Source organism: Lactuca virosa, chromosome 8, assembly GCF_052849685.1.
Source record: "Lactuca virosa cultivar CGN04683 chromosome 8, Lactuca_virosa_CGN04683_v6, whole genome shotgun sequence".
NCBI classification, from domain to species: Eukaryota; Viridiplantae; Streptophyta; class Magnoliopsida; order Asterales; family Asteraceae; genus Lactuca; species Lactuca virosa.
Window position 1 is genome coordinate 17,151,338 of NC_136433.1, and position 11,597 is coordinate 17,162,934.

General features: G+C 33.4%; 3 protein-coding genes across 3 annotated transcripts; 2 read left to right on the top strand and 1 right to left on the bottom strand.

Moving 5' to 3' along the window:
- Positions 1–323: 323 nt before the first annotated feature.
- On the top strand, positions 324–4,016 carry U11/U12-31K (RNA recognition motif and CCHC-type zinc finger domains containing protein). The gene is made up of 2 exons (XM_079067200.1): positions 324–1,491; positions 3,932–4,016. The coding sequence occupies exon 1, from the start codon at positions 687–689 to the stop codon at positions 1,464–1,466; it is 780 nt and encodes a 259-aa protein (XP_078923326.1). The 5' UTR covers positions 324–686; the 3' UTR covers positions 1,467–1,491; positions 3,932–4,016.
- On the bottom strand, positions 2,186–4,129 carry LOC145132427 (vacuolar acid trehalase). The gene is made up of 8 exons (XM_079067201.1): positions 3,952–4,129; positions 3,735–3,808; positions 3,551–3,592; positions 3,420–3,461; positions 3,196–3,279; positions 2,969–3,056; positions 2,500–2,597; positions 2,186–2,391 (listed from the first exon to the last, which is right to left on the bottom strand). The coding sequence occupies exons 1-8, from the start codon at positions 4,127–4,129 to the stop codon at positions 2,371–2,373; spliced, it is 627 nt and encodes a 208-aa protein (XP_078923327.1). The 3' UTR covers positions 2,186–2,370.
- A 3,620-nt stretch (positions 4,130–7,749) lies between these two features.
- On the top strand, positions 7,750–9,070 carry LOC145128310 (MEF2BNB-like protein). Its single transcript, XM_079063117.1, has 2 exons — positions 7,750–8,091; positions 8,230–9,070. The coding sequence occupies exons 1-2, from the start codon at positions 8,084–8,086 to the stop codon at positions 8,867–8,869; spliced, it is 648 nt and encodes a 215-aa protein (XP_078919243.1). The 5' UTR covers positions 7,750–8,083; the 3' UTR covers positions 8,870–9,070.
- The last annotated feature ends 2,527 nt before the right edge of the window (positions 9,071–11,597 follow it).

Sequence of the window (11,597 nt, forward strand, 5' to 3'; positions counted from 1 at the left end):
TGGATTACTTTTAAGTGCTCAAAATTCATTTTTGTAAAAATCTTTTTGGTTTTAACTTTTGGAGGAGCAAAAGCCAAAAGTTGGTTTTAAAAAGTGTTTTGTCTTAACTTTTTTGACTTTTGAATCTAATTTACCCTTTAAAAGGCTAAAAGTCAAAAAAAATATAGAATTTCCTCATTTTTTAAAACCCACTATTTTATTATTAGCAAAAAGTTATTTTTAAAAGAATATTTTTATTTGCCAAACATCTTTTTGAATTTTTTGATTTTAGACAAACCCAAAAAAAAATCAATTAAAAAGCAATCCCAAACACCCTCGTGAAATTTCAAAAACTTTTGTGGCGAAATTTCATGCATCTTTAGACTATAGGGAATGCCAAACATTCGCGTCTTCTTCCCCAAAATCAATCTCGCGGGATATCCCCAAAATCAAACATTGACGATTGATGAAGAATTTAAGCATCGACAATCTTCTTTAGCAGAGGGTGTACCTGCGAGATTTGATCTTGGAATCGATTTTGCGCACTCGATCGGCGATTTAGGGTTTCATTGAAGGCTCAAACAACTTTTGCGTTCGAGAAATTCAACCTGGATATTTATCTACTTTCCGTCGAAGCAGCCACCTGTGTTCAAGTAAGTTGCTACTTTGAAGCCTGACCATGATTTGATGCTTTAGTTGCTGCGAAAATGGGGAGATACAGCGACGACGACGAAGACGAAACATTTTACTACAGATATTCCTCTGTTGCACCACAACCACCTTCTTCCTCTTCCGATATAACCTTAACAAAGTCCTCATCGTCTAGAGGGGGTAAGAGTGGAGGTTTAGCCCCATCCAAATCCACGGTGTACGTTAGCAACATTGATTATAGCCTCACTAACTCCGATCTGTTCACCATCTTCTCTACTTTCGGTAAGGTTGCCAAGGTCACAATCCTCAGAGACAAGGTCACTCGTGAGAGCCGTGGTGTTGCTTTCATCTTGTTTGTAGCTCGTGATGATGCTGTAAAAGCAGTTAATGGAATCAATGGGAAAATTCTCAATGGTCGAACATTGACTGCTTCCATAGCTGCTGATAATGGTAGGGCTCCTGAGTTTATTAAAAGAAGAGTATATAAAGATAAGAGCAGATGCTATGAATGTGGAGAGGGTGGGCACTTGTCGTATGAGTGTCCAAAGAATCAGTTTGGGCCACGGGAGCGTCCACAGCCATCAAAACGGGGAAGGAGAGAGGGTGGTGGTGGATATAGGCGGAGCAAGGAGGAGGAAGGGGGTGGGGATGATGATGAAACTGGTGGTGATGCGGTGTTTGAGGATGATAATTGGGCGTCAGTGGTGGATAATGGGGCTGATGAGAGGTTGTTGGGTGGTAGGGATGGGAATCAAGGTGAAGCTAGGAAGAAAGGGAAGAAAGAGAAGACAAAGAAAACAAGTTATTTTAGTGATGAAAGTGACAAAGAGGACTGATTTAAAGATCAACGAATGAATGAAGGTACGAGTTTTGGTTCAATTTCGTGAGGAATGTTTTTTGCTTTCCCCTACGTTTATCAGATTAAAATGTACTTTTTTGAAGGGGTAAATGCAAGAAGTAGCAATCTAGTTTCCATTTTTTTTTGGTTATAGAATGCTACTTTTTTGTTCTTATTACAAATCATTGTATCTTTAAATTATCTTTTATTAGGACATTATATTATGAAAATCTACTCTAGCCTATCTATGTGTATATTATTATATTGACATTAATTTAACGTAGTTTAATATTTCTTCAAAACTGATGGTGAACGATCAACTTGTGTAAACACTAACAGTTGTGAACATGTTTAATTCATGAAATTATGTTTTTCTCTAAAAGATAATTGATTAAATGCACTTGATCAAAAAAATAAAAGTACGATGTAATAAAAAATCGCAAGTTTAATAGTATGAAAGAAGACTGATAAAAAGAATTAAGTTACAAAGTATTCTATATAAAAAAAATTAAATTTTGAAAGTACAATCACACGACACAGAAGCTGTTATTGTGTCATGTCATCATTAATTCCAATTAACATGTTATCATTGCTATAATGGGTATACTTTTTGAAGTACACTGCTGTAATAAAAAATAATTAGAAACCACAATGTTTGTAATAAGAAAAAAAAAAAAAAAAAAAAAAACTGAAAGTACAATGCTATATAATAAGGGAGAAATGGAAACTACTAGACCTTTATTTACCTATTATAAATGGTAAAAAATATCTACTTGCACATTCCATAGTTATGAATTTGACATGACATATCCATATAACATACAGTATATTACAATGGTCACAAGTCTTTTCGTTACAAGATTTCTGACCCACAATCAAATGCTGATTTATCTTTGATATCTCTAGCTTGATTCTCTTGATTTCTGCATTATACAACAAATTAATTAAAAGTTAAACACAAAAAATAGTAGAAAAATGCGAAAATGGTATAAAGGAATAGAAGTTGAGATGGAGAAGGAGGAAACATATACCATCATCTCATGATCGCCCATGATTTCTTCCATCACCTCTTGTAGTGGTTTATCAGCACTATTGGGTACAACAGCTGCAAACACTGCTCCTTCTAATCCTATGTATACAGTAAATATACAAATATATAATATTGTTAATTTTCAACCTGAAAATCGACACAAATTCTTCGGTTTTGTAAGTAATCTTGATTATAACATTTACATCCATGTTGGTAAAGAACCAAAAATTCACCTTTAGCTTTACCAATATTCAAATTAAAAATGGAGTTGATACTATAGAACAAAAGGGTAAAATATGTATGTATGTAATGTTTTAAACAAGTTTAAGATCAAAAAAAAAAAAAAAAAAAAGTTGGGGAAGTAGAAAATACGATGAGTTTTATTGCAATTTATGAAGAAAAGTCAAATTGCAATTGGAATAGGGTGTATATTTAGGTGCATGATAACATAAATTTTAGCCAAGAATTACCGGATTCCGGAAAAGCATCAATGAACATCATCATCTCCTCTCCTGTAAGACCAGATAAAAAACAAATCCTTGGAAGAGATTTCGCAATCTGTTAAAGTACAAAGAATTTGATCTAAACTCATAAATTAAGATACAATAAAACTTTAGGATACAACATATTATATTAAATCAATCAAATATGTGCAAATGACAACAATATCTTTTCCTACAATAGCTAGAGGATTAACCTTTGAAGCTTCAAGGTTTGACTGTTTGGTATTTACAGCTTCCCAAAGAGACCCCTTCATCATGTCTTCGGTGCAAAAGATAACCTAAATTACACACACAAAAACTGATCAAAATTTGTCCAAAAATGTCAACAGACCCTTTGATTTGAGGACTAAATGCTTCATTTTAGCCTAAAGCTTCAAAAAAAAAAAAAAAAAAAAAAAAAAAAAAAAAAAACTGTTACCTCTACAAATTCACCTTCCAACTCTTTCAAAAACTTCTGTATCTGCAACAATGAACAATTCAATTCTGTAAGAAATAGATGTATAATGTAAAAAGTGTGTTTTACTAAAGAAGATAGATCAATGGAGTTACCTTCACAACCTCATCCACTTGAAAACCAGTCAATAACATAGCCTGCAAATGCCAGATAGACAGTTATGGATTTCTTATCTTACGACTTATTCAATCAAGCATCAGATATATAAAAAAGATTAAAACACAATACTTGTTTTTGGGTAATAAATGGTAAAGAACTAAGTCACTAACCACAACTTACTGGTGGACCAAAAGTAGGATCATCGGGATTTAGAGGAACAAACTTTGAATCTTCTATCAACTCAGAAGGAGGTCCTATAACAACATATTCAATTTATAAAACTCTGATTAGCGATAACATATTGAAGTAGAGATCAATTTCACTAGCAAATCGAGAAGGATACTGCTATAACAAGTTGTAAAACATGCTGTAAACAGTGGTATTATGTGAGGCAAACCTTCAGGAGCTGCCTTGAGGAGGTGCTTGAGCTTCAATCCATGGTGGTGAGTGTGCGTGATTCGAGTCTGAAATGATGAAGAAAAATTGAAATCATTGGAAGGCAGACATCGTTTTGAGAGATTTGAAAGTTCAGAGTAGCTCTGAACCCTAGTTATGAAGGCTGAAGAAGAAGCCATTTGAGACACGATGATGCAGATGTGACGATTCTCTCTCTATCTTCTTTATCCCGTTGGAATTCATTTTATCGCATTTTCATATTTGATCCTCTAATTATGTCCTAGTTGCCAGATTGTTCAAAAGTATATGAATAAGTTGACTACTTGACTCTTCTTGAAGATTCAAAATATCCAATACAAGTTTATTATGGTGTTGTTTGTTTTTTTGATAAAAAAATCTTTTTCAACCTCTTATTTCGGAAAGACATTTAAGGAAAAAATCTTTTTTAACCTCTTATTTCGGAAAGACATTTAAGGAAAAAACTGTTTGCTTTTCAGAAGAGGGATAATGTCATAAAAAACCTTAAGTTTTTCAGGAATTTACGGTTTTACCCTTTCACAGAATTTGGTTCGTTTATGCCTTACAAGTTTTTTTTTTCGGTTTTTCCATTTTTACATGTTAAGCCGGTCACCTGTATAGGTGGCAAGCCACGTGTGCTGAGTGGGCGCAAAGCCACGTGTGCTGAGTGGGCGCAACCTGCTGATGTATCAGCAACGTGTGCATTGACGGATCATTTTAATGCCTTTATTATAAATAAAATTTAAACATAGAATGAAATGGGATGCGCAGATTTCGAACCTGCCACTTCCAACTCACAAAGTAGGAACTTTACCACTGCGCTAAACTGCTTCTTGTGTTACTATACCTAAACATATAATATATATTAGAAATACTGAAACATTTAAGTATGATTTTGATTATTATTATTATTATTATCGTTATTATTAGTATTATTATTATTATTATTATTATGAGCGTATTTAAAGAGTTAAAACATATTTTTAATATATAAATACCTTTCGAAATGTATTTCTGTTTTAAAAATACAAAAATATGCATTGGTATTAATAATACAAAACAATTTGTATTTATATTGAAAATACAAAAAAAATCCAGTTTCAAACCAAGTATGTATTTTTTTTATGTTTTTGGAAGTTTAAAAGATATGTATCTATATATTTTATACTTTTAAAATCGTAATATATATATATATATATATATATATATATATATATATATATATATATACACGTTTTTAAGTGTATAAATAAACCAAATACGCTTTAAAAAATATATATATACCATTAAATATGTTTTTAATATGTTTTTAAGTGTATAAATAAACCAAATACACTTTAAAAATATATATACCATTAAATATGTTTTTTAATCTTTAAAACGTATTTGGTACCTTTATAAATATAATTATACCTTTAAACTGTAATTAAAAATATATGTATAAACTAATAAAAAAGAAAATAATAATAATAATAATAATAATAATTATTATTATTATTATTATTATTATTATTATTATTATTGTTATTGTGTTAAAAAAATTTCATTTGTATACATCATATATTGCGTTTTCAGGTTTAGAAACATGAAATGCTTTCCAGCCTAGTGGTAAGACCCTTGTTTTTTGATTTAGAGGTGGTGGGTTCTAATCCCCCACCCGGTTTTCCCTAATATCTTAGAATTTTTGTATTAAATGAATAAAGCCATAGTCAGCACACACGTGACCGACACGTCAGCATGTTCCGCCCACTCAGCACACATGTGGCTTGCCACCTATGCACAGGTGACCGACTTAACCTGTAAAAGGGTAAAATCGAAAAAAACTTGTAAGTTTGCGGCATAAATCAAACAAAATTTTGTCAAAGGGTAAAACCGTAAATTCCTGAAAAACTTAAGGTTTTTTTATGACATTATCCCTTCACAAGACTACAAACATAAAAAAGTTTTTTATCTTTTTTTTCAAAAAGACAAAAAAAAAATAGTTTTTGATTTTGGAAGATGTTTTCTAATTTTTAACTTTATGTCATATTTTTATTTCCACCACAAATGTCGCCATCACCCAACACCACCAAACAACCCCTATACAAATTAAAACCAACCAAATTTCTGGGTTTTTTTGGCATTCCGGTTCTAAAACTTGAAATGCGGTTCCATCCTGCCTATTTTGACATTTTAACAAAATATGCAATATCACATACAAGATGACTAAATAAGTTCTTTTATTACTTAGATCTAGATTGTGATACAAATACAAATTAAATCTCTCTACAAAATCACTCACTTCTCACCTAAACTAACTTACTCTAACCTAATCAATGTAAACTAAGTTAGTTTACTTGATCTAAAACTCAAAAATACAAGAAATGTGACAATGGCTACTAGAGTTTGATGTAGAGAAAAGTATGTGATATCTAAAGATAAGTTGCTCTCTTAAAATGAAACAACCCTAAATTCAGCTTATATAACACACAAAGTGAATCTGGGTTAACTCGTAAGTCACTTAGGATCCCTATTAGACTAAGAACATGAACTTCACAATTTAAATATTTAATCCAGCAGATATCAACATGAGCAAGTTCAGTCCTTTAGCTTTTTTCACAGCATACCCTCAACATTCAACACACTCACAAAACCTGCACAAAACAAATTAAGTTAAACAAAATCTATACAAATAAAACATTTATTGTCAGATCGAAATTAATATGAGATGATACTCAAATTTCAATACATTTTCGGATCTAGACCCATTTTACCTAGATCCCTTATATCGGTTGGGTTCCCAGTTCCACTAATAGTCTGATTTCGATTTCTGAGTTTTTTTTTTTTTTTTTTTTTTTTTTTTGTTATGTTAGTAAAATTTTAGTTTTATCAATATATTTTAGTGTAATTATAATTATTGTTGAGACATACCTGATTCAGTTTACTATCCAATACTGAAGGTGCGTGGTGCACACTAAGAGTGTTAAATGTGAACTCGGGCATACGATGGTTCGGAGGCAACGCCCCGGGCATAGGGTTGCAAGAGGCAGCGCCCTTGGAGGGATCTATGGGCAACACCCCTTGCGGAGTCTAAGGAGCAGAGCCCCTAACGGTGGTGTAACCAACTGATGACACTATGATGATGTAGGCATCAATTGTGTCCCTTAACTACCCTTTTTTGGATCTAGGGACAGCACCCCTAGCGGTGATGTAACCAACTGATGACATCATGATGATGTAGGCATCAATTATGTCCTTTAACTACCTTTTTTTGGTGCCAATTTGGTGTAACCGACAATTAACCACTTTCATTCCTTGTATAAATGCAGGATTAATGTTACAGGAAAAGGGTTGACAATTCATATATATGAAATTGGTCTTTATCACAACGTATTATGTGTTTTATGTTTTGGATTAAGCTTGTAATCTAAATCAGATTTGTTGGATTATCTCACTTTTGAATTTGTGTAATCTTAGGTTATAAGGGACGAATTATAGATTTCAAAAAGTAATATAATCAAAATTCAAGTAATATTCAAGTGTTATTGTTATTCAGAAATCCATTTTCTAAGAGGTGTTACATGCCTATATAAGATGTTACATAAGATGTTTTAAGAAGGTGAACGCCTAGATCGGTGACCGAATTGATTATTATTAACTGTTCTCTCCAATAATTTCATAATACGACTAAGTGGCTTGATTCCTTTATACTTCATATTAGAATAATGTTATGTAAAATATTAGAAGATAATATATTATACTTAAATTAATTTATATAATAATTATCGCTTTGCGATGACCCTTCGATCTCTATCTATCGGTACATGGGTACATCTATACCAAACATTCGCCTGCCCCAAACTGGATTTCGCCAAGAAGAGTCGGAAACTATATATGGTTTGAATTTCGGAAGTGCGATTTGAAAGCCATAGATGGATGAAGAATCTGAATTTGCCTGATTTTGAACATTGATCATCGGTTTTGAAGAGTATTTACCTGCGAAATTAGAGCTCTTAATTGACTCTGCGCACTGCAACGGCGATTTAGGGTTCGTTGAAGGCTGGAGCAACTGTTTCTAGCCTTTCAAGAGATTCATTCTCCAAGTTCACTTTTTTTGGTCTGCGAAGCAACGATCTATGTTCAAGTAAGATGCTACGTCAAACCTCAATCTACTTTGTCTGTTGTTGTCGCTAGGGTTACTTGATAAAAGCCTTCTTCTAAAACCTTTATCTTGTTAATTTTGACATATTGTTGTGTTTGTGTTTTAACTGTTTCTTGTTAGTGATGATGATGCACGATCTGCCCTCACCAACATGTATGAGTATTCACCAGTAGATGGGTTTGTAGAGATCTCACAAGGGTTGGGAGACATGATCAAATCCTTAGCAAATGAACCCTCAATGGGCCTTTTCTACATTCAACAACACACTCACAATGCTGTTCCAAACCTCGTAAGCATCAATAAAAACATCATGACCAAATCCCGCGAAATGAGTCTACACACAGAAGATTCAGAGGATTCAATCACAATGCTGAGATCAATGAAGGAATCTGGATTCCCTATTGTTGATGACATGGTTAAAGACATCACAAAATCTTTAGCTATTATGTCATCAAAACAACCAAAAAAAGGGTTGTTGATTAGTAACAAATCTTTTTCGGGAACAACAACAATGTCTGGGACTGGTAGTTATTTATCATCTGCTTTCAAGTCTGCAAAATTAAAAGCAACGAATCTGAAATGGGCTTCAGTTGAAACCTCGGAGTCATCAATGGAGGAGGAATTGCCTGTATCAAGTGAGAATGGGAATGAAGATAAAGATGAATTGATATTGAATCTGTCAAGGTCTGAAAAATTTGATGAATTTAAAGCAGATAAAGAGGCCAAACTGGAGGAATGGTTAGGAGGTAGTGATGATTGATGAATAAATAAAGTTTGTAAATTTAAAATTGTTGTAATAAACTATACAACAATGTCAATGGCTGAATCGTTTTTTAGAAAGATCATGTAAAGAGAATGCCCAAAACCTAAACTTGTGATTTTCATGTCAAGTATGATGGTCATGGATTCTGTAGGAATCATAAGGAATTGGAATGGAAATTTTCATCTTTAAATTCTGTAACCAACAGATTTTATCATTCTTTGAAATAAACCCAAAGAATCTAAATCTCTTCTCCAAATTGTTTCATTTTGTAAACTTTGAGTAATTATTTGAAAGAAAACTAAACCCAAACACCCTACCGTCCAAGCTTGGAGTATTTGGGTAAAGGAAACCTATAAGATTGGGGACTGCTGACCTCCGACATAATAATAATAATTTAAAGAAACAAAAATGTTAGTCCAAAGAAATATAAATTGGAGTGAAGTGGTGTTTATCCGAATAAAGACCCCGTTAGACGCCCAAAAAAAATAAATAAATAAATAAATAATGCACATGAAGAATAGGTAAAAGGTCAACAAGCAAGATAAGAATAAATAAGACATAGTAAAAGTAGATAGAAGTGAGCCGAGAGCATAAAGGTCAACAAGTAAACCATGTATAAAACATAAAAATAGTGAAACATATAGAAGTAAGTGGATGATGATAACAAGTACAAGGTAGGAGAAAAATGGTCACAAAACACACATACACACATAAAGTAAAACCTAGATATGCAAAATTTTACTACTTTGGTATCTTGATTTTTAGCCTCCATGTTTTCTTATAAGATGTCATGTTCTCGTTAAGGGCTAACTCCTTCACGTCAAACCTCATGCTATCTTCTCACTTTTTTCTCATCAACCTCTCATTTTTGATCCATCAACTATAATCGTTTCCACTCTCCTAACAACACCAGTTGGTTGTCTCCTATGTAAACCATCACAAAGGATATAATACTTATAAATGTTTTAAAATCCTCAAATATGTACACTTTCATTTAAAGGTAAAAAAAAAAAGTAAATTTGCAAACCAACAGTGAAATCCTTCACATTCCAATTCTTCTAAAATATTTCAATGACAAAACTTCAAAAATGGTCCCTGTGGTTTTCAAAAATATCAAGTTTAGTCCCTAAGTTCAAAAAAACCTCACAGATGGTCCCTGTGGTTTCAAAACTTTTAACATTTGGTCCTTTTCGCTAACTCCGTTACCTTTTGGCCGTTAAGTGAAGGGCAATTCTGTCATTTCACTTCCACAGGGACCATTTATGAAGTTTTACCTTATTTTTTTAAAAAAAAAGAAAAAATATACCGAGATCGTTTCTGCCATCGATGGATTCAGATCAGTTACAGAATGGTCGGAAAACCCAAATTTGATAACGGAATCAACTTCAATTGATCGTTTCTGGAGTGGTGTGTTATTTTGTCAAACAAGTGGAGTGGAAACTGAACCACGATATGGGAGTGGAAACTAAAAATTATGTTTCGAAGAGGATGAACAAACGATTAGTTGTAACAACAATGGAAGGCGGTCGCCTCTTCCTCATTAAATCCTACATCCTATATACCCATAACCCCAATTGATCCAATCCCAAAATTGCATCCAAAGTCTGTCATTCGATCAGATTAACTTTTAAAATGCCATACAATGAAGACGAATCCTCCGGCAGTGATTCTGATACCGGATTTGACGAAAATATGGAAGCCCTAAGAAAGGCCTGCTCTGCTCTGTCACAGGTGTCGACGATTCAGTCGATGACCCCCCCAAAGCATCCACCGCCTGTAGAGATTTTGGTGATACCTATGCGTCTGAGGATGAAGACATTGAAGAAGACCCAATTGCCAAAACTCGATTTTGAAACTCAATTTGGTTGTACCTTTTGATTATTTGAAAATGGTGTATCTTGCTGTAGATGTCTTCGATCATATCCTCGCTTGCTTCTTCCTTCAATAAGCCCTAAAAGCAATATGCTTTCATCCACTTCAACCCATCGTCGATCTCATGCTTCACTGGTGGTCATTTACATCAGCGAACTTCAGAAATCAATTTATCCTTCCTACGCCTCAAATTAATTTGATTTGGCACATCTTCTGGGGTCGGCAAACATGTCTAACTGAGCAGTCCCCGATGGAGGGTTAAAAAGGTTACTGAGCAGATCGGTACGTTAGGTTTGAAAATGAACTTTGACAAGGGTAACTTGGTTTCACTCGCAGCATGAATCCTTTTTGGTCATCTAACCTCCCGATTTCGATCTTCCCCCTTTTCATTTCTTTATGCGTTTTCTGTTCATTCGATTTTGCAGAAACCAATTTTTATTTTGTTGTTTTCTGTTGCCCATGGTGGTTTTGATGTGCAATGAAAGAGAGAGAGAGTAAACTGAAATTTTCATTTTTTTTAAATAATAATAATAATAAACCTCATAAATGGTCCCTGGATAGTGAAATGACGAAAATACCCGTCACTTAACGGCCAAAAGGTAACGGAATTAGCGAAAAGGACCAAATGTTAAAAGTTTTGAAACCACAGGGACCATCTGTGAGGTTTTTTGAACTTAAGGACTAAACTTGATATTTTCGAAAACCACAGGGACCATTGTTGAAGTTTTGTCTATTTCAATTTATTTCTACACATTTTGCAGACCAAATGCACCATAATGTTTTTACTTGGGCATGAAGAATGAAGAATGCAAAATGAACCAAGTCACTTACACAGAAGCCACTATACAAACGA

What these genes read in the sequence shown, in the direction of transcription:
- U11/U12-31K (XM_079067200.1), top strand. Translation starts at nt 687, where the DNA reads ATGGGGAGATACAGCGACGACGACGAAGACGAAACATTTTACTACAGA.
- LOC145132427 (XM_079067201.1), bottom strand. Translation starts at nt 4,129, where the DNA reads ATGGCTTCTTCTTCAGCCTTCATAACTAGGGTTCAGAGCTACTCTGAA. An exon ending in CAAACCTTGAAGCTTCAAAG is followed by an intron (nt 3,057 to 3,195) that starts GTTAATCCTCTA and finishes GTACTTTAACAG; the next exon opens with ATTGCGAAATCTCTTCCAAG. An exon ending in TGGGCGATCATGAGATGATG is followed by an intron (nt 2,392 to 2,499) that starts GTATATGTTTCC and finishes TGTATAATGCAG; the next exon opens with AAATCAAGAGAATCAAGCTA.